Source organism: Babylonia areolata, chromosome 3 (genome assembly GCF_041734735.1).
Source record: "Babylonia areolata isolate BAREFJ2019XMU chromosome 3, ASM4173473v1, whole genome shotgun sequence".
NCBI classification, from domain to species: Eukaryota; Metazoa; Mollusca; class Gastropoda; order Neogastropoda; family Buccinidae; genus Babylonia; species Babylonia areolata.
This window is the reverse complement of record NC_134878.1, coordinates 8,732,795-8,754,676: the sequence shown is the minus strand read 5'-3', so window position 1 is coordinate 8,754,676 and position 21,882 is coordinate 8,732,795. Positions and strand designations below refer to the sequence as shown.

At 47.5% G+C, this 21,882-nt stretch overlaps 1 protein-coding gene across 1 annotated transcript in view; it reads left to right on the top strand.

Annotated features, from left to right (window-relative positions):
• The first annotated feature begins 6,043 nt into the window (after nucleotides 1–6,043).
• Nucleotides 6,044–21,882, top strand: part of LOC143280426 (uncharacterized) — a 323,184-nt gene continuing 307,345 nt past the window's right edge. The window contains exon 1 of the mRNA XM_076585065.1: nucleotides 6,044–6,436. Within this exon, the coding sequence (XP_076441180.1) occupies nucleotides 6,326–6,436 (111 nt within the window). The 5' untranslated portion in view covers nucleotides 6,044–6,325. The remainder of the gene's footprint in view (nucleotides 6,437–21,882) is intronic.

Sequence of the window (21,882 nt, the reverse complement as noted above, 5' to 3'; positions counted from 1 at the left end):
ATATATATATATATATATATATATATATATATATAGAGAGAGAGAGAGAGAGAGAGAGAGAGATGATGATGATGTACTATAAGTGATATGGATATCTATTATATTTGATGACTTTTTCATAATGACTTATACAGTTATTCACAGTTGTACAGTTGATGGGGGTGCGGAGGTGGGTGGGGTGGGGTGGGCTGTGGATGTATTCTCTTGATATGATGAAGTCAGTGAAGTGCAAGGCATATATAGAGAATTAAGGATTCAAAGTATGAATATCTGCGATATCTGCGGCTACGGATGCGGTGAATCAGTTTCATCAAGGGAAAGAGTACAAGCAGTTCCTTCGACATCGTCATCCTGGACAATGATCTAAAAACGAGATGAACAATTTTCTGATTGCTTATGATTTTTGACATTCATCAGTGGTAGTAAACAGGACAAGAGAAAGGGGGGTGGGGAAGGGATGGGGGGGAGGAAGGGAAGGTGTAACGGGGGGCGGAACTGGGAGGGGGAAGCATGAATATGAATCAAAACCCTTCAGTGGGGGCAATTAGCGTCCGTTTCATCTTGTTCGGGAGAGAGAATTGAGATAATGAACGGAATGAAACATCATACTTTCGTTTCTTTATCCAGCGAAAGCGACTCGGATGACCTCCCCTTTGATTGCTCGGTTTCTGATAATTATTGGGCAAATCAGAGGGCAAAACAAAGAGCTCTCTAGATCATTTCATCAGCCTGAGAGGTAAGACATTTACAAAGTACCGTACTTGACTGATACTGTCTCACGCGAAAAATATTTGGGCGGTATCGGTTTTTAAAGTGTTAGATATAAACTCGATTCTTCGAAGCTTCAAAGCAAAGACTATTTAAAAACAACAAAACAAAAACAACAGAATATCCTGAATCAATATAAAAGTTCTATCTGGAGAAAACAAGTTTACAACTTGTAGACATGTTTCCAGACATTTCGCAATCTGAAATTGCAGCCGTTGGAAACCATATCTTGGCTTTTTATTATTATTATTTTTTTTATATGACACATCGTTGTAAACCATTCTTTCCCAGTAGTTCTTAGAACTCACTCAGTCTCTAACCCATTGTTCATTGAGAACACTTCTGTGTTTTATTTGGTTTTCATCCTTCCTCATAGTTAGAAAATTGTTGGGTTTTTCGTATGTTTCTTGTTCTCGTCTAAATCACACCGAGGTACTCCCATGTGTTCTACAGTAAGTAGGGATGGGTAATTGGTGTGCGTGTGTGTGTGTGTGTGTGTGTGTGTGTGTGTGTGTGTGTGTGTGTGTGTTTGAGAGAGAGAGAGAGAGAGAGAGAGAGAGAGAGAGAGAACAAGAACAAGAACAAAACTTTAATCTCCAGGCCTCCGGCTCCTAGAAAGAGGTCAAAAGTACACAATATGGTGATCACTCAACCACAACAAAATGTAAAATACGTACTAACTTAACCTGTAGAACAAAAGTGCTTCTCGTGCATTGTAAATTAATTCTAACTTTCATCATTGTTGTCACAGAATTCCTGTCGTATCTTCAGGGCATTAAATATATAAACGCATAGTTTACGAAGAGAGAGAGAGAGAGAGTGTGTGTGTGTGTAAGTGAAGAAAACAACCTGCGTATTTACGGAATATGGACTGGTTAACAAATTCTACAAGAAAAATCACAAGGAATTCCATTCCAGGACCGGTGTCAGCCCAGGCAAAAGATTGTTCCCCGAAAGAGACAAGTTGGCAAGATGAGAAGAATCTCTCTCTCTCCCTCTCTCTCTCTCTCTCTCTCTCTCTCTCTCTCTCTCTCTCTCTCTCTCTCTTTCTCGGTGTGTGTGTGTGTGTGTGTGTGTGTGTGTGTGTGTGAAATCCCATCGACATAGTTAACTATCAATGATCTTCAGTACTATAAACGTACACTGCATTATCCACATTTTCCTTTTAGTTTTGTCTGCACAAGGCATTTCCTTTCAAAAGAAAACACGTTTGTTTTTAAGAATGTCAGTATTTAGTATGTAAGGAATTTTCCTTGATGTCTGCTGAGAACCAAAGAAAAATGATGAAAATATCAATGACAGAAAACGTTCTCACTAACACATTTCTAGTGGCAATGAACCGACACTACATTAATGTTAATTTTGTCCCCAAAACATTCTGCAAGGACATGCATTCTCATTCAGTGTGTACCGGTCACAGAGTCGCTCATTCAGTTTGTACCGGTCACAGAGTTGCTCATTCAGTTTGTACCGGTCACAGTGTCGCTCATTCAGTTTGTACCGGTCACAGAGTCGCTCATCTTCAGTGTGTACCGGTCACAGAGTCGCTCATCTTCAGTTTGTACCGGTCACAGAGTCGCTCATCTTCAGTTTGTACCGATCACAGAGTCGCTCATCTTCAGTTTGTACCGGTCACAGAGTCGCTCATCATCAGTTTGTACCGGTCACATAGTCGCTCAACTTCAGTTTGTACTGGTCACAGAGTCGCTCATTCAGTTTGGACCGGTCACAGAGTCACTCATTCAGTGTGTACCAGTCACAGAGTCGCACTCATCTTGAGTTTGTACCGGTCACAGAGTCGCTCATCTTGAGTTTGTACCGGTCACAGAGTCGCTCATCTTGAGTTTGTACCGGTCACAGAGTCGCTCATCTTGAGTTTGTACCGGTCACAGAGTCGCACTCATCTTCAGTTTATACCGGTCACAGAGTCGCTCATTCAGTTTGTACCGGTCACAGAGTCACTCATTCAGTGTGTACCGGTCACAGAGTCGCTCATTCAGTTTGTACCGGTCACAGAGTCACTCATTCAGTGTGTACCGGTCACAGAGTCGCTCATCTTCAGTTTGTACCGGTCACAGAGTCGCTCATCTTCAGTTTGTACCGGTCACAGAGTCGCTCATCTTCAGTTTGTACCGGTCACAGAGTCGCTCATTCAGTTTGTACCGGTCACAGAGTCGCACTCATCTTCAGTTTGTACCTGTCACAGAGTCGCTCATTCAGTTTGTACCGGTCACAGAGTCGCTCATTCAGTTTGTACCGGTCACAGAGTCGCTCATTCAGTGTGTACCGGTCACAGAGTCGCTCATTCAGTTTGTACCGGTCACAGAGTCGCTCATTCAGTTTGTACCGGTCACAGAGTCGCTCATCTTCAGTGTGTACCGGTCACAGAGTCGCTCATCTTCAATTTGTACCGGTCACAGAGTCGCTCATCTTCAATTTGTACCGGTCACAGAGTCGCTCATCTTCAATTTGTACTGGTCACAGAGTCGCTCATCATTAGTTTGTACCGGCCACAGAGTCGCTCATTCCGTATTTGGCCTACTAAAACGTGCAAAGACAAAAAAAACAAAAAACCCCGAGAAAAATAATATCTTTTTAAAAAACCAAAAAAAAAAAAGAAAAAAAAAAGAAAAAAAAACCCACCCCAGAACACCGATCTGATTGGACAAGTGTCTATTCATGTAAATGATAAAGGTCATCTCACGTCGTTTTTTCGAGCCAACTCTTAGGTGGATCACAGACTTCGAATATTAATTTTCCGCATATTGGAAAACGCGCACTAATTTTCCATTTTAAACAAGTCGCAGAATGTAGGTTTTACCCTCTACCCTACTCCTACCTCACCCTCACCCACAACGAAGACACTTCGTCTGATGTTACCAGTGGCTGCATGGATCTGTTTGAAAATTCATTTCGTTCCAGCTTCTTTACGAAGCAATAGATGCACTCCGAATTTGTCCGAAATGGCAACAGATCAGTTTGTTAGCTTTAAACTGGATGGGATGAAGACACATGGACATTCACAGCGATCTGTTGCACACAGACAGACAGAGCCAGAGCGAGAATGCTATGCAGCCACCACCCCCACACAGCCCTGGAATAAGGTCATGTAACAAGAACGGCTGGACAAAAGAAAACAGAAATACGGGAAGAAACCGGAGAAAAGGAAACATCATGTCAAAGAATATGAATGGAATATGACGGGGTGACAACATGAAGACACGGGGGGAGAAACGAAGAGGCAAGAGATCTTAAAAGAAAATTAGGAGACTGAAAAAGACGAACAATGGCAGACGAGAGAGACAGACAGACAGACAGACAGACAGACAGAGAGCCTGAACCAGAAGACGCAGACACAAGGAGATGCATATCACAAGACAGCGGGAGGAGAGGGGGGGTGTCGTCTTCTCAGCGACTGCCAAAAGGTGAAGGAATGACGGACCTGGCATCTGCCATCTGACTCCATCTGGATAATTTAGCTCACATCGATCAGCGCCTTAACCCGGCCACCACCACCACCACCACCTTCACCACCATCCTTCCTTGTCCCTCCCTCCTCCAGCCCCATCCCACCTAACCCCACCCCCTCTTTCTCTACCTCTCTTGAGGAGGGGTTTGAAGGGGAGGGGGAGTGGAGGGGAGGGGAGGGGTCCAGTCCAGCGCTGTACATTGCATAGCAGTGCCCGCGGCGTCGCAGTTCATTGACGGACCAACCCTCTCACCCCTCCCCCTCCCCACTCCCATCTCTCTCTCTCTCTCTCTCTCTCTCTCTCTGTCCTTCCATCCATCCATCCTCTCTCCTGTGCCATCCTTCCTGATCCTGACCGCTCTGCCTGTGCCATCCAGCACACACACACACACACACTCACACACACACACACACACACACACACACACACATACACACACACCAGCCGTGCATCCCTTCGCTTGGAACTGAACGGGCCAACAGCGGCCTGACGGCGCGACATGTCCTAACGGTTCTCTCTTCTTACTTCTCTCTCTCTCCCCCTCTCTCTCTCTCTCTCCCGATCTGTGTCCCTCTACCCCCCCTCCATCCACTCCCCTCCCCTCTCTCTCTCTGTGCTGTGCCTCTCCTCCCCGCATCGCTTTAGTTCTCGCCCCGCCAGCAACAGACTGCCAACAACCCGAACAGCCGTCGCCACGTACCGTCATTGCAGTAGTCAGTCGCTTGCCTCGGCAGTTTTTTTTCCCCCTCTCTGTCTCTTCTTGGTGTGTGTGTGTGTGTCTCTTCTCTCTTCGACTCTCTCTCTCTCTCGCTCTCTCTCTCCCTCTTCTCCCTTCTCCAGTTGTGAAGGGTGTTGACGTGGGAGGAGTGGGGGGTGTGCCACTTTTCGGGGGGAAAATGTGTGCGGTGCGTGAGTTTTCTATCGGTGGGAGTAGGTAGGTAAGTAAAGAGCTGAGAGACCCGGAGGATGAGTTAGGACGGTGGTCGTCCTCCCCCGCGCGATGGCGACTGAAGGACGACGAGAAAGACGACGACAGAGAAGATATGGGTGGGGAGGAAGCTGTGCCAGCGGCGGCCCTCTAGTGTGAGCCACAACAACAACAACTCAAATACTACACCAACAGCAACAGCAGCAGCAGCCGCCGCCACTACGACGACAACGAAGACGGCAAGGGAACGGCGGCGGCGGTGCGGGGCCAATGTATGCGTCGCTGCTGCTGCCGCTGTGGCTGTTTGGGCCTGATGCTGACGCTGCTGCTGCAAGCAGCCTTGTTGGTGGTGAGTAAGAGAAGTTTCGGTGTTGGGGGGGAGGGTGGTGGTGGCGACGGGAGTGACGGAGTGAGTGCCGAGTGACTTTGCTTGCCTTTGCCTTGCCTACTGCTACATACCTCGCTTAGGGGATAACTCAAACTCGCCAAGACCAGCCGCCATCATGGCCCCCGTTGTTGTCGCTGCTGTCGCTGGTGGTGGTGGTGTTACCGGTGCCTGTGTCGCTGCTACCATCATCACGGCCCCCTCTCTGGTGGTGCTGGACTACTACCCTTCGCCTTGTGCTACTTCGCGGCTTCTTCCTCCTTCCCCCACTACTAGTACCACCACCCCACAGAGATAGACACTTGCCCCCTACCTTCTCCTACCCGCCCTCCCCATCCCTTATCCCTCTCCCCCTCCCCCATCTCCCTCCCCTTCTTCCCCCCGATCCTCCCCACCCCCACCCCCCACCCCCCCAAATCTTCTGTCAAGCTGGCTTCGTCCGCCTGCTCAAGAACTTGTAGTTGTTGCGTACAACGAGACGACGAAGCCAGCAGCAACAACAACAACAACAACGTTTTCGTCATCGTCCCCATCAACAACAACAACAACAACAACATCAGCAACAACAACTACTACAACATCTACAACCACACTGGCGATGGAGGTGGAGTGTGCCAGAAGCGTGCTGGGGGGGTCGCGGCCCGTGGAGTACTAGTGTCCGTGGTGGTGTGGGTGTTTGGTGCTTGTGGTGGTGGTGCTGTTGGTGGTGCTCGTGGTGGGTGTGGTGGTGGAGGACTGTGGGAGGTAACCCGGGTGGTGTAGGGTGGCGGCGCCATGGGTAAGAAGATCCAGTGCCTGGGACGGTACACCATGGAGGGCCTGACGTTGGGCAAGGGCAACTTTGCCCGCGTGGAACTGGCCCACCACACCGTCACTGGGGTCAAGGTGGGTGTTCCTCTTGTACCCCCCTCCCTCCCCCCCACAAACACACACCCCATTACCCCCCGCCCCCAACACACACACACACACACACACACTCTCTCTCTCTCTCTCTCTCTCTCTCTCTCTCTCTCTCTCTCTTCCAATACCTCACACATCAAGCGTCTTCTCTCGGGTGTTGTGTTTATCCCTCCTCCGCCCCTTGCATTCCTAGTCCATTCAATACCATTGAACTTGTTAATTGTCGTGGTGATGGTTGTGTGTGTTTGTTTTTGTTTTTTGTTTTTTTCTCGTTTTCTTTACTTTTCTTTCTTTTTTTTTTATTCACCATTTTTCCTTGCCCCTTCAATATTCCTTTACATTATGTACTGACACATTCTGCTTCGTTTTTCATTGAAAATCCATAACTGTTATGGTGGTGGTGGTTAATTTGTTTGTACGTGTTTGTTTTCCTGTTGTATGTTTGTTTTTCCTTTTGTCCCTTCAGTGTTGTCTTTCCTGTCTTGTTTTGGAATCCCCAGGACATGTTACAACTATAATGAGCATGTATATACGTATGTGTGGATGGATGGATGGATGGGTGGATGTATACATATATGGATGGATGGACTGATGTGTGTGTGTGTGTGTGTGTGTGTGTGTGTGTGTGTGTGTGTGTGTGTGTGTGTGTTGCTCTCTCCTTTCTCCTCACCCCTTTCATAGTCCTTCACTGTGTTTTTAAATATGTTACCATTCTTTGTCCCTTCACCACTCCTGCCCCTGACGTCTGTTCAAGTTTTTTTTTCTTGGCTTATTTTCTTTTTGTCCACGTCCCTTTAGTGTACTTTGTCCTTTTCTTTGTTCCTTCAGGGTTGTCTTTGTCCCTTTCTTTGTCCCATCAGAGTTGTCATTGTTCTTCAGTGTTGTCTTTGTCCCTTCAGGGTTGTCTTTGTCCCCTTCTTTGTCCCTTCAGTGTTGTCTTTATCCCTTCAGGGTTGTCTTTGTCCCTTCAGGGTTGTCTTTGGCCCTTCAGGGTTGTCTTTGGCCCTTTCTTTGTCCCTTCAGGGTTGTCTTTGTCCCTTTCTTTGTCCCTTCAGGGTTGTCTTTGGCCCTTCAGGGTTGTCTTTGGCCCTTTTGTTGTCCCTTCAGGGTTGTCTTTGGCCCTTTCTTTGTCCCTTCAGGGTTGTCTTTGGCCCTTTATTTGTCCCTTCAGGGTTGTCTTTGTCCCTTCAGGGTTGTCTTTGGCCCTTCAGAGTTGTCTTTGGCCCTTTCTTTGTCCCTTCAGGGTTGTCTTTGTCCCTTCAGGGTTGTCTTTGTCCCTTTCTTTGTCCCTTCAGGGTTGTCTTTGTCCCTTCAGGGTTGTCTTTGTTCCTTCAGGGCTGTCTTTGTCCCTTCAGGGTTGTCTTTGTCCCTTCAGGGTTGTCTTTGTCCCTTTCTTTGTCCCTTCAGGGTTGTCTTTGTCCCTTCAGGGTTGTGTTTTTGTCCCCATCTTTGTCCCTTCAGTGTTCTTTGTCCCTTTCTTTGTCCCCTCAGGGCTGTCTTTGTCCCTTTCTTTGTCCCATCAGGGCTGTCTTTGTCTCTCTTTTTTTGTCCCATCAGGGCTGTCTTTGTCCCATCAGGGCTGTCTTTGTCCCTTTCTTTGTCCTATCAGGGCTGTCTTTGTCTCTTTCTTTGTCCCTTCAGGGTTATCTTTGTCCCTTTCTTTGTCCCATCAGGGCTGTCTTTGTCCCTTTCTTTGCCCCTTCAGAGCTGTCTTTCTCTCTTTGTTCCTTCAGAGCTGTCTTTCTTCCTTTGTTTGCCCTTTCATGGTTTTCCCCTTCTTTGCCCGTTGACCACATGTCACAAATGTTATGGTGGATTTTCTGTGTGTGTGTGTGTGTGTGTGTGTGTGTGCGTGTGCGTGTGTTGATTTATCCCTTTCTAGACCTTTCAGTTCTTTATGTTTTTCCATCTGACATTATCTTCTTTTTTTTCTCCCTGACGAAGATGCTCCAACAATCCAACCCACCCCCTGTCACATGGGATAAATGTGGGAGTCCCTTCAGTATCCCTCACTGCTGTTATCTTGTTTGGTTTATCACTCCACTTTATCCCTTTTAGTATCCCTCACTGCTGTTATGATGTTGGTTTTATCCCTTCAGTATCCCTCACTGCTGTTATGATGTTGTTTTATCCCTTAATTCCCCCTTCAGTATCCCTCACTGCTGTTATGATGTTGGTTTTATCCCTTCAGTATCCCTCACTGCTGTTATGATGTTGGTTTTATCCCTTCAGTATCCCTCACTGCTGTTATGATGTTGGTTTTATCCCTTCAGTATCCCTCACTGCTGTTATGATGTTGGTTTTATCCCTTCAGTATCCCTCACTGCTGTTATGTTGTTTGGTTTATCACTCCACTTTATCCCTTTTAGTATCCCTAACTGCTGTTATGATGTTGGTTTTATCCCTTCATTATCCCTCACAGCTGTTATGATGTTGTTTTATCCCTTAATTCCCCCTTCAGTATCCCTCACTGCTGTTATGATGTTGGTTTTATCCCTTCAGTATCCCTCACTGCTGTTATGTTGTTTGGTTTATCACTCCACTTTATCCCTTTTAGTATCCCTCACTGCTGTTATGATGTTGGTTTTATCCCTTCATTATCCCTCACTGCTGTTATGATGTTTGGTTTATCTCTCCACTTTATCCCTTTTAGTATCCCTCACTGCTGTTATGATGTTGGTTTTATCCCTTCATTATCCCTCACTGCTGTTATGATGTTGGTTTTATCCCTTCATTATCCCTCACTGCTGTTATGTTGTTTGGTTTATCACTCCACTTTATCCCTTCAGTATCCCTCACTGCTGTTATGATGTTGGTTTTATCCCTTCAGTATCCCTCACTGCTGTTATGATGTTTGGTTTATCACTCCACTTTATCCCTTCAGTATCCCTAACTGCTGTTATGATGTTGGTTTTATCCCTTCAGTATCCCTCACAGCTGTTATGATGTTGTTTTATCCCTTAATTCCCCCTTCAGTATCCCTCACTGCTGTTATGATGTTGGTTTTTTTTATCTCTCCATCATCCCTTCAGTATCCCTCACTGCTGTTATGATGTTGGATTTTTATCCCTTCATTATCCCACACTGCTGTTATAATGTTGATTTTATCCACACTTTGTCCCTTCAGTATCCCTCACTGCTGTTATGATGTTGGGTTTACCCCCCCCCCCCACCCCCCTACATTATCCTTTAGTATCCCCTACTGCTGTTATGATTACCCTTGTCCATAAAGTACCACTCATTGCTATTGCTATGTCTTATTGCCATCTGTGCCTACAAGTGTCAACATGGTGTATGAATTTGGCCCTTCTATTTGCCCTTCAGTTCCTGGTGTTAGGGCTTTGTTGTTTCTATCTTCTTCTTTCCCCCCCCCCTCCCTTCTGACACCTTACTGCTGTTGTGTTGTCATCTGCCCTCCTTTTTCGTCTCTTCAGATTATGCATGTCACTGTAGTAATGATGATGTCTTTTCCCTTTCTTTGTCCCTTCAGTATATACCTGTCACTGTAGTAATGATGATGTCTTTTCGCCGTTCTTTGTCCCTTCAGTATATACCTGTCACTGTAGTAATGATGATGTCTTTTCGCCGTTCTTCGTCCCTTCAGTATATACCTGTCACTGTAGTAATGATGGTGTCTTTTCCCCGTTCTTTGTCCCTTCAGTATATACCTGTCACTGTAGTAATGATGGTGTCTTTTCGCCGTTCTTCGTCCCTTCAGTATATACCTGTCACCGTAGTAATGATGATGTCTTTCCCTTTCTTTGTCCCTTCAGTATATACCTGTCACTGTAGTAATGGTGTTGTCTTTTCGCCGTTCTTCGTCCCTTCAGTATATACCTGTCACTGTAGTAATGGTGTTGTCTTTTCGCCGTTCTTCGTCCTTTCAGTATATACATATCACTGTAGTAATGGTGTTGTCTTTTCCCTGTCTTTGTCTCTGCAGTATATGTCTGTCACTGAAGTAATAGTGTTGTCTTTCCTCCTTTCTTTGTCTCTGCAGTATATACCTGTCACTGTAGTAATGATGGTGTCTTTTCTCTGTTCTTTGTCTCTGCAGTATATACCTGTCACTGTAGTAATGATGGTGTCTTTTCTCCGTTCTTTGTCTCTGCAGTATATACCTGTCACTGTAGTAATGATGGTGTCTTTTCTCTGTTCTTTGTCCCTTCAGTATATACCTGTCAGTGTAGTAATGATGGTGTCTTTTCTCTGTTCTTTGTCCCTTCAGTATATACCTGTCACTGTAGTAATGATGGTGTCTTTTCGCTGTTCTTTGTCTCTGCAGTGTACGTCTGTCACTGTAGTAATGATGGTGTCTTTTCTCCGTTCTTTGTCTCTGCAGTGTACATCTATCACTGTAGTAATGATGGTGTCTTTTCTCCGTTCTTTGTCTCTGCAGTGTATGTCTGTCACTGTAGTAATGATGGTGTCTTTTCTCCGTTCTTTGTCTCTGCAGTATATACCTGTCACTGTAGTAATGATGGTGTCTTTTCGCTGTTCTATGTCTCTGCAGTGTATGTCTGTCACTGTAGTAATGATGGTGTCTTTTCTCTGTTCTTTGTCCCTTCAGTATATACCTGTCACTGTAGTAATGATGGTGTCTTTTCTCTGTTCTTTGTCCCTTCAGTATATACCTGTCACTGTAGTAATGATGGTGTCTTTTCTCTGTTCTTTGTCCCTTCAGTATATACCTGTCACTGTAGTAATGATGGTGTCTTTTCGCTGTTCTATGTTTCTGCAGTATATGTCTGTCACTGTAGTAATGGTGTTGTCTTTCCTCCTTCCTTCGTCCCTTCAGTATATACCTGTCACTGTAGTAATGGTGTTGTCTTTTCCCTTTCTTTGTCTCTGCAGTATATACCTGTCAGTGTAGTAATGATGGTGTCTTTTCTCTGTTCTTTGTCTCTGCAGGGAATGTCTGTCACTGTAGTAATGATGGTGTCTTTTCTCCGTTCTTTGTCTCTGCAGTGTATGTCTGTCACTGTAGTAATGATGGTGTCTTTTCTCTGTTCTTTGTCTCTGCAGTATATACCTGTCACTGTAGTAATGATGGTGTCTTTTCTCTGTTCTTTGTCCCTTCAGTATATACCTGTCACTGTAGTAATGGTGTTGTCTTTTCCCTTTCTTTGTCTCTGCAGTGTATGTCTGTCACTGTAGTAATGATGGTGTCTTTTCTCTGTTCTGTGTCCCTTCGGCTCAGATTTTCAGTCTGACATTCTCTTGTTCACTGTATCTGTTGTGTTTTGTCTGGTGATCTTTTTACCTTCATTCTTTCTTCTTTTTTTTTCTTTGATTTTTTTTCTTCATCTTTTTTTCTTTCTTTTTTTTTTTTTTCCTCTCCACATTTCCACACACTCATCCTCTGTTCCCCCTTTTTTTTTTCTCTCTGTCTGTCGCTGTTCTGTCTGTGTCATTGTAGATGTTTGACACTCTTTGTTGTTTTACTTGTTTGTTATCCAGATTTTAGTGATGCACATCTGTGCAGTTGTGTGTAGTTTGTGTATTTCAGACACCCAAAAAGGCAAGATTTTAAGGAGCGAAATTTTGATTTTCTGTGTCTGTCTGTCTGTCTGTCTTTCTGTCTGTCCCTCTCTCTCTCTCTCCCTCTCTCGCTCTATCTTTCTCTTTCTTCATCTCTCACTTCTCTTCTCTGTCTGTCTGTCTGTCTGTCTCTGTCTCTCTCTCTCTCTCTCTCTCTCTCTCTCACTTTCCCTCTCTCCCTCTCAGAGAAACCACTGATCTTGATGTGTGTGTGTGTGTGTGTGTGTGTGTGTGTGTGTGTGTGTGTGTGTGTGTGTGTGTGTCTGTGTCTGTGTCTGTGTCTATGTGTTTCTGTGTCTATGTGTCTCTGTTTGTCTCATGTTTGTGTCATGTGTTTCTGTGTGTCTGTGTGATTTTGTGTATGTGCATGCTTGTGCCTGTGGGTGCGTGCTCACTTGCTGGATTCCATGTCCGTCAGCAGAAACTGGTTTACTACAACTGACACCTTTAAGCAGTATGCAGTTGTTTTCAACAGGAGTGTCAGCCTCAACTTTTTAATTTTCTCTTCTTTTCATAGTATTATGGATTATGTGCTTTTGAATACACTGGATATGCGTGGTGTATGTATAGTCTGAATTGTTTCTACATTTGGAAGTAACTTCAGTACATTAGTGTGTCTGATTTGCTTTCAAAATGATGACAAGAAAGACGTATGTGTTTGGTGGAGTACTGTTTTCACAAATCACATCTTTTTTTTTTTGTAATTCAGATTAATTATATCAGTTCATGATCGACAGGTGTATGTCTATTTTGCATCATCTATGGCTATGTTTGTGTGTGAAAAACATAATTGATGTGTGCCGTGTCATCACGTGACATGGAACTACTTTTTTTTAGTTTTGTTTTGCTTGAGGGTTGGGGGTTCTCTTCTCTCTCTCTCTCTCTCTCTCTCTCTCTCTCTCTCTCTCTCTCTCTCTCTCTCTCTGTCTCTGTCTGTCTGTCTGTCTCTCTCTCTCTCTCTCTCTGGTATTCTTAAGCGGGTACTTGAATACATGCTTTCTGGTGCCTTGAAAATATCTCTGTGTGCGTACGAGTGCGTGCGTGCGTGCGTGCGTGTGTGTGTGTGTGTGTGTGTGTGTGTGTGTGTGCGCGCGCGCGCATGCATGTATGCGTGTGAGTGTGTGATGTGTTTGTTTTGTTGTGTGTGTGTGTGTGTGTGTGTGTGTGTGTGTGTGTGCGCGCACGCACAAGTGTGTGTGGATTCTCTGATGAATGATGTGGCTGGGTGATCCGTGCCAGAAGCATACTCCCGGATTTTCATTCATCTATATATTCTCTTTTTTTATGTCAGTGTTTGTTTGTTTATTTATTCATTTATGTTTGTTTTGTATTTTGCTGACATGTCACTACTGCCAACAAGAGTTCCCCCCTTCCCACCCTCCTTCCCCTCTGTTGTTACACAGTCTTTGGTGTTGAACACACACACACACACACACACACACACACACACACACACACACACACACACACACACACACACACACACACACACACACACACACACATATATATATATAGTTTTCCATATTGCTTAAAAGACAAAACCTTCCACAGTTTATGAAGCAGAAAAACAAAAGTTTCATATTTTCATGTATTCTGATCAGCAGAATAAGTGAGACACGGGCCATGTGATGCTGCTTAAAAGCAGTCCACATGATTTGCCACAGTAATTTTTGTGTTTTGGTGGCCAATATCCAGCCTTGCGCGCATACAACATATTCCAGAGCTGTTATATGCATCATTGTGTGAGTTTATGTCCCCACCTGCCTTAATCTTGTAAAACACACACACACACACACACACGCACGCACGCACACACACACACACACACACACACGAACACACACACACACGCACACACAACGAAGAAAAAAAACACTTGTACCCAAACACAGCACCAGCGAAACAAGAACGGTGTCAAGCCGGTCCATCCGTTTTACAGAGGACGTTTGGGTTCAGACCCCCCCCCCCTCCCCCCCCCCACCCCCCCCCCCCCCCCCGATCCCCGATCCCTGCCCTCCCACTCCAGCCGGCACCCCATCCCCCCTCAGAGAGAGAGAGAGAGAAGTAGGGTGAGAACTGGGTTTCAAACGATGTGAGACCGTACCAGAAGGAGTGAAAATGTTAACAGGTCAGTACATATGACAGATAATGAAATGCTCGACAGAATAATGATGAAACAAAGCACGCAAAGATCTGCATGAATGATGAACGAATAAATCAATTAATAAACAAATAACTCCAGAGGTTTGCTCTGGAAAATAATTTCGAAACTTAATGAATAATAGATAAGTCCGTTGACGGACGAATGGTTAGACAGGAAGATTGGACAGGCAGGCAAAAGAGAGACTGGTTGATAGATAGATACGTAGATAGATAGACAGACAGACAGACAGACAGGCAGACAGAGTGATCGATAGCTAGCTAGCCAGACAGACAGACAGACAGATGTAATCTAGACATACAGACAGACAGTTCGATCGATCGATAGATAGATAAACAGACAGACAGAGAGATGAGAATCTTTGCAAATATATTTTCAGTGACTGAAGGGTTGGTTGCAAGATCGTATTTTCCGCCGCTGGTCTGTTGTTCAATATAGGTGGACTGAATGGCAGGCAGACAAAGAGAGAGAGAGAGACAGAGAGAGAGAGAGAGAGAGAGAGAGAGAGAGAGAGGTGAATAAATGAACCAATAACCTGACAGTCACCTCCTAGATTTGAACCCACGAGTTTTATTCCCAGAGTCTAGCGCCAGGGTAAATAAGCCATTACGTCCCACAAGCTCTCTCTCTGCAGTCCGCTCCCAGCATTGCACAATGCGATGGAAATTTTCAAGTCATTACTGCGCGCGTGTGTCCGTGCGTGCGTGCGTGCGTGCGTGCATGTGTGCGAGTGTGCGTGTGTGTCTGTCAGTCTGTGTGTTGGTGTGTCTGTGTCTGTGTGTCTGTGCGCTGTGTTTGCAGTGACGCACAGGCGTTAAGGAGAGAGGGGGAGAGAAGGGGAAGAAAAAGAGTGAGGAGAGAGAGAGAGAGAGGAAGGGGTTGGGGCGGTGGAGAAGAGCTAAGCAGAGAGAGAGAGAGATACAGAGAGAGGAGGGTTTGAATGGAAAGAAAGAGAGGAGAAAGAGAGAGGCAAATTGTGAATACTGTGTGTGTGTGTGTGTGTGAGAGAGAGAGAGAGAGAGAGAGAGAGAGAGAGTACCTTCTCCCCCCTTACGCCGCCCCCACTTTTTCCCCACATGTTTATGTATATCTCTTTCTCCCGTTGTCTCTCTGCGTCTGTCTCTCTTTGTTTCCGTCTCTCCATACGTCTCTCTGTCTCTGTCTCTGCTTCTTTGTCTCTCTGTCTGGCTGTTTGTCTGTCTGTTTCTCTCTCCTCTCATTCTCTACCCTCTCTCTTTCTATCTCCGCATTATTTCCAAAACACAACATAAAGAGTCTGTCTGCCTCTTGCGCGCTCTCTCTCTGTCTCTGTCTCTTTGTCTCTGTCTGTCTCTGTCTGTCTGCCTCTTGCGCCCTCTCTCTCTCTCTCTGTGTCTCTGTCTGTGTGTCTCTGTCTGTCTGTCTGTCTCTCTCTAAACTGATCAACCCTGTTGTCAACGTGCATGACCCTTTTTAGTCCCCGCCTTGTAGGCAGTCATTCTCCGTTTTTCGGGGAAGTCTTAGATAATCATTATGATAATCGTAACAAACGCGAGGTTGCCATGACAAGGACCTGCACCGCTGGTTAAATGTTTTATCTTCAGTTTAACGTCTATTCACTATAAGTGTTTTTAGACTGAAAGGAGTAAAGTAGTGGATAAAGGAAAGGTAATGCATGTGAATATTAGTGTAAAAAAAAGTGTTCATGTTATGTATCAGAGGAAAAGTATATTATAAGAAAAAGGTCTAAAGAGATTGTGGTGTGTATTGAATGAGGTGTCATGGGAAGGAGAATATGTATTTGCATATCAACAAGTATTAACCTACAACAATGTAAATATAAATAACAACATTAATTATGATACATCAAAGGAGGATACCAACTGGACTGGAGTTTAAAATTTCCGAAAACATTCTAAGCAATGAATAATCATTCAAAATCTTTTCACGAATGTTTGTTACTTGGGTGGTGTTCTGAATGGACAGAGGCAGGGACCTGCCTGTATTGACCCTCACGAAGTGAGAGGCATCAGCACAGCTGCCACGTCCTGCAACGGTGTGGCCACCCACGTCATTGTGCTGGAAGGGGGGACTTGGTGACAGGAGCTCACCACAGGCATGTGGATGTGGGGGGACACATGAACGTTGACACAGAGCCGTCATCTTCAGAGCAGGGCAAGAACACACACACACACACACACACACACACACTCTCTCTCTCTCTCTCTCTCTCTCTCTCTCACTCTCTCTTTTCACACACACACACACACACACTCTCTCTCTCTTTCTCTCTCTCTCTCTCTCTCTCTCTCACACACACACACAAACACACACATACACACACACACTCTCTCTCTTTCTCTCCCACTCTCTCTTTCACACACACACACACTCTCTCTCTCTCTCTCTCTCTCTCTCACACACACACACACACATACACACACACTGTCTCTCTCTCTTGTTTTTATTGTCAACGCTATGTTGCTGCAGCTTCTTGCAAGTCCCTGGTAAATAGCTCTGTTAGCATCTTTGTTGTTGTTGTTTTCTTTTCTCTGTCCTCTTCTTCGGTGTGTCTTTTGTCTGTTGTCTTCGTCCCCCCCCCCACCCCACCCCTTCTTCCCCTGTTCTGCTTTTTCTACTCCTCCTCTTCTACCGTCATCGTTCTCCTCCTCTTCCTCCTCCTCCTCCTCTTCTTCCTCCTCCTCATTCTTCTCCACCTTCTCCTCTTCCTGCTTCTCCTCCTCCTCTTCTTTCTCCTGCTCCTTCTTCTCCATCCCCTTCTCATCCTCCTCCTCTTCCTCCTCTTCCCCATCCTCCTCTTCCTTCTTCTCCATCTTACCCTCTTCATCCTCCTCCTTCTTCTCCATCCCCTTCTCATCCTCCTCCTCTTCCTCCTCTTCCCCCTCCTCCTCTTCCTTCTTCTCCATCTTCCCCTCTTCATCCTCCTCCTTCTTCTCCATCCCCTTCTCCTCCTCCTCCTCCTCTTCCCCCTCCTCCTCTTCCTTCTTCTCCATCTTCCCTTCTTCATCCTCCTCCTTCTTCTCCATCCCCTTCTCATCCTCCTCCTCTTCCTCCTCTTCCCCATTCTCCTCTTCCTTCTTCTCCATCTTCCCTTCTTCATCCTCCTCCTTCTTCTCCATCCCCTTCTGATCCTCCTCCTCTTCCTCCTCTTCCCCATCCTCCTCTTCCTTCTTCTCCATCTTCCCCTCTTCATCCTCCTCCTGCTTCTCCATCCCCTTCTCATCCTCCTCCTCTTCCTCCTCTTCCCCATCCTCCTCTTCCTTCTTCTCCATCTTCCCCTCTTCATCCTCCTCCTTCTTCTCCATCCCCTTCTCCTTCTCCTCCTCCTCCTCCTCTTCCCCATCCTCCTCTTCCTTCTTCTCCATCTTCCCTTCTTCATCCTCCTCCTTCTTCTCCATCCCCTTCTCATCCTCCTCCTTCTTCTTCTTCTTCTACATCTCTTCCTCAATCTCCTTGTTCTCTTCTCTTCTTCATTCTCCTGCTTCTCCATCTCCTCCTTCTTATCTTATACCCTCATTTTCTCCTTATTCGTCTTGTTTTGTTGTTATCCCCCTCCTTTTCTCTTCTCTCTCCCTTATCCTGCTTTTTATCCACTTTCTGTCCTTGCCTCTTCCCCCCCCCCCCCCTCCTCCTCCGCCTCCTCCCCCTCATCTTCCCACTGCCGTCATCTAACGCTCCTGTTGCGGCATGTATTTTCGCCTGTGCTTGGAGAGTCGCCGGCGACAATGTGTGCAGCCCTCACTGCACATAATGAATGAGTATTTTCGCCCCTCTGCACTGGTGTGTTGCTGTGAGGAGTTGTGACGTGACTTTTACGACCCGGCGTAGTATCGTTGAATGGCTGTGCCCTCGCAGATAAGATCTCACACACACACACACACACACACACACACAGAGTGACAGTAGCCAAACCTGACCAGTTTACAACCCATCCACTCTTGATTTTTACGATCGACTCAACATCCCGACTTCAGTGGGTGAGAAGTTGTGACCTAACTTTTACGACCTAGCTGGCGTCGTTGAGTAGCTGTGCCCTCGCAGATCAGATCACACACACACACACACACACACACATCCACATCCACATCCATATCCACATGCACAAACACGTAAACATGCACGTACACTCTCTCTCTCTCTCTCTCTCTCTCTCTCTCTCTCTCTCTCACACACACACACACACACACGCCAAATACACCCCACATAATATTCCCCCTCCCCCACCACACACCCCTTTTACATAAACACGAATGTAATCTCAAACACACACACCTGATGCACGTGTGCACACACGAACACACGCACACAACAACAACAACAACAACAACAGTATAGAGGGGCGACTTCTTCTTCTGCGTTCGTGGGCTGCAACTCCCACGTTCACCCGTATATACGCGAGTGGGCTTTTACGTGTATGACCGTTTTAAACCCGCCATATTGGCAGCCATACTCCGCTTTCGGGGGTGTGCATGCTGGGTATGTTCTTCTTTCCATAACCCACCGAACGCTGACATGGATTACAGGATCTTTAACGTGCGTATTCGATCTTCTGCTTGCGTATACACACGAAGGGGGTTCAGGCACTGGCAGGTCTGCACATATGTTGACATGGGAGATCGTAAAAATCTCCACCCTTTACCCACCAGGTGCCGTCACCGTGGTTCGAACCCGGGACCCTCAGATTGACAGTCCAACGATTTAACCATTCGGCTATTGCGCCCGTCTAGAGGGGCGACAATATGTGCAGTGAGGGCCGCACGTCTTGTCGCTGGAGACAATCCATGCAGGGGCGACGATACATGCCGCAACAGCTCCCCCCCCATCATCCCCCTTGGTCTTTTGTTTTTCTTGTACGTTCTGCTGCTGGTGTCCTGATCGCTCGTTAAGGCAGGAAGTGACGTGTGGAGTGTGTGGGAAGCCATTACTGTGACGTCACTGGAATCGCTGAGTGGCTTCCTTCCAGCGCTCTGATTAGTTTGTCATGGTATGGCGGATCTTCTGCTGCCCTTTTTTCTCCAGATCTCTTCTCGTTTCTTCGTACAATTCCAGTATGCACGCACAAACGCATGCATGCATGCACGCATTCATACATGTACGTCCGAACCCACGCACGGACGTGTGCACGTCAACACATATTCATGCAATACACCCACGTACACTTCGCGCACGAGAGCGCGCCCGCATACACACACACGCACACACACACACACACACGCGTGCACGGACACACGCACACGCACGCATGCACGCGCGCACACACGCACACACACACACACACACACACACACACGCACACGCACGCACGCACACGCTTTTTTCAGAGTCGGCATTCAGAGGGAGTGAAGGAAGGGAGAGGATGATGAACATACGTACGAAATGTGCTATGGTGAGGGCGAGGGTGCTGGTTGATATTACTTTCACATTATGTGCGCGCGCACGAAAGAGAAACAGACAGACAGAAGCAGACAGAGATGGAGAGAAAGAGACAGAGAGACAGAGACAGCTGAACACACAGGTACGTTAAAAAAATGAAAATCTGTATGCGTGAAGACTTTTTTTTTTTTTTTTTTTTTTTTGTATGTGATTAGTCATAAGAAGTACGAGAGACAAGGGCAGAAGGCAGAGGCAGAAAAAAATGAGGCAAAAGAACTGCAGACAGAAAAGTGACAACAAAGAAATGACCTATTTCTTGTGTGTGTGTGTGTGTGTGTGTGTGTGTGTGTGTGTGTGTGTGTGTGCGTGTTGTCTTTCTTTCTACATGTATGACAGATGTAAAAAAAATAAATAAATAAAATAAAAAATAAAATAAATAAAATAAAAAAGAAAGAAAAGAACAGAAAAAAACTCACCACCTGTTGACTCAGTGGGAACGGTCGGAGAAGACTGCAGCAGTCTGACATCATCATTTGTCACTGATGGCATCGTCTACCAGACGAAGGTGGTGGTGGTGGGAGGCAAAGGAAGGGGTGTGTGTGTGGTGGGGGGGGGGGGGGGAGACAGAAGCTGTACTTACTTACATCTAACCCCTTTCCCTCTCCTTCCCCCCCCCCCCCCCCACCCATCCTCCTCCCACCCCCTGCTCATCCCTTTCATAGATCGTCCGTCTTGCAGCACAGTAGTCCGTCAACTGCCGTGCTGTTGATCTCTGACTTTTTCTCTCCTGACTTCTCGGGGGGACTCGGAGTTGGGGGGCGGGGGTGGTGGGGGGTGGGGGGGCTGGGGGAGTGAGGGGGCCTCACCGAGACGTGTGAATTTTGATGCAGGCAGCCTGGTCGCCTTGGAAACCGCCCAACTACCGTCTTCCCTTCTCTCTCTCTTTCTCTGTCTCTCTTTGTTGGGTGCCTTGAAAGAGAGAGAGAGAGAGAGAGACATTGAGAGAGAGAGATGAACATACGGAGACAGACAGAGAGAGAGAGAGAGGCAGTGTGTTTGTGAGAGAGAGAGAGAGAACAAAGTGGGGAAGAGCAATCTAGAAATATAAAAGAGAGGACAGACGTATGAATGTAAGTGAGAGATAAAAGAGAAGAGAGAGAGAGAGAGAGAGAGAGAGAGAGAGAGAGAGAGAGACTGAGACTGAGACTGAGACTGAGACTGCGAAATCCGAATGGAAGAGAAAGAGAGGGTGGGGGAGGAGTGGTAGGCGGTGAGTGAGAGGGTAGGGGTAAGTAAAGAGATTTATAAAGCCTCGGCTTTATGGTGTGCACGAAAAATGTCAGAGGCTCATAAGTGAAGACTATTGCAGAAAGGGAGGAGAGCCATAGAGGGAGTCAGAGGGGTGGGGAGGGGGGAGACAGAGGGGAGGGATGGGGAGGGGGAGACAGAGGGGAGGGGTGGGGAGGGGGTAGACAGGGGTGGGGGGGGAGGGGGAGACAGAGGGGAGGTGTGGGGAAGGGGGGAGGGTGGAGACAGAGAGGAGGGGAGAGGGGTGGGGAGGGGGAGACAGAGGGGAGGGGGGGAGACAGAGAGGGGATGGGGGAGACAGAGGGGGGAGAGAGGGGAGGGGTGGGGAGGGGGGAGACAGATGGGAGGGGGAGACAGAGGGGTGGGGTGGGGAGGGGGAGACAGAGGGGAGGGGTGGGGAGGGGGGAGACAGAGGGGAGGGGTGGGGAGGGGGGAGACAGTGGGGAGGGGTGGGGAGGGGGGGAGACAGAGGGGTGGGGGTGCGGAGGGGGGAGACAGAGGGGAGGGGGGAGACAGAGGGGGGAGACAGAGGGGTGGGGTGGAGAGGGGGGAGACAGGGAGGGGATGGGGGAGACAGAGGGGGGAGACAGAGGGGTGGGGAGGGGGGAGACAGGGGAGGGGACATTGGGGGGAGGGAGGGGTGGGGAGGGGGGGGGGGAAGGGGGAGACAGAGGGGAGGTGTGGGGAGGGGGAGACAGAGGGGAGGGGGGGGGAGGGGGGGAGACAGAGGGGAGGTGTGGGGAGGGGAGACAGAGGGGAGGGGTGGGGAGGGGGAGGGGGGAGACCAGAGGGGAGCGGGTGGGGAGGGGGGGAAGGGGGAGACAGAGGGGAGGGGTGGGGAGGGGGGGAAGGGGGAGACAGAGGGGAGGTGTGGGGAGGGGGGAGACAGAGGGGAGGGGTGGGGAAGGGGGAGGGGGAGACAGCGGGGAGGGGGAGACAGATGGGTGGGAGGGGGAGGGGGAGACAGAGGGGAGGGGGGAGACAGAGGGGAGGGGGAGACAGATGGGAGGGGAGGGGAGGGGGAGACAGAGGGGAGGGTAAGAGA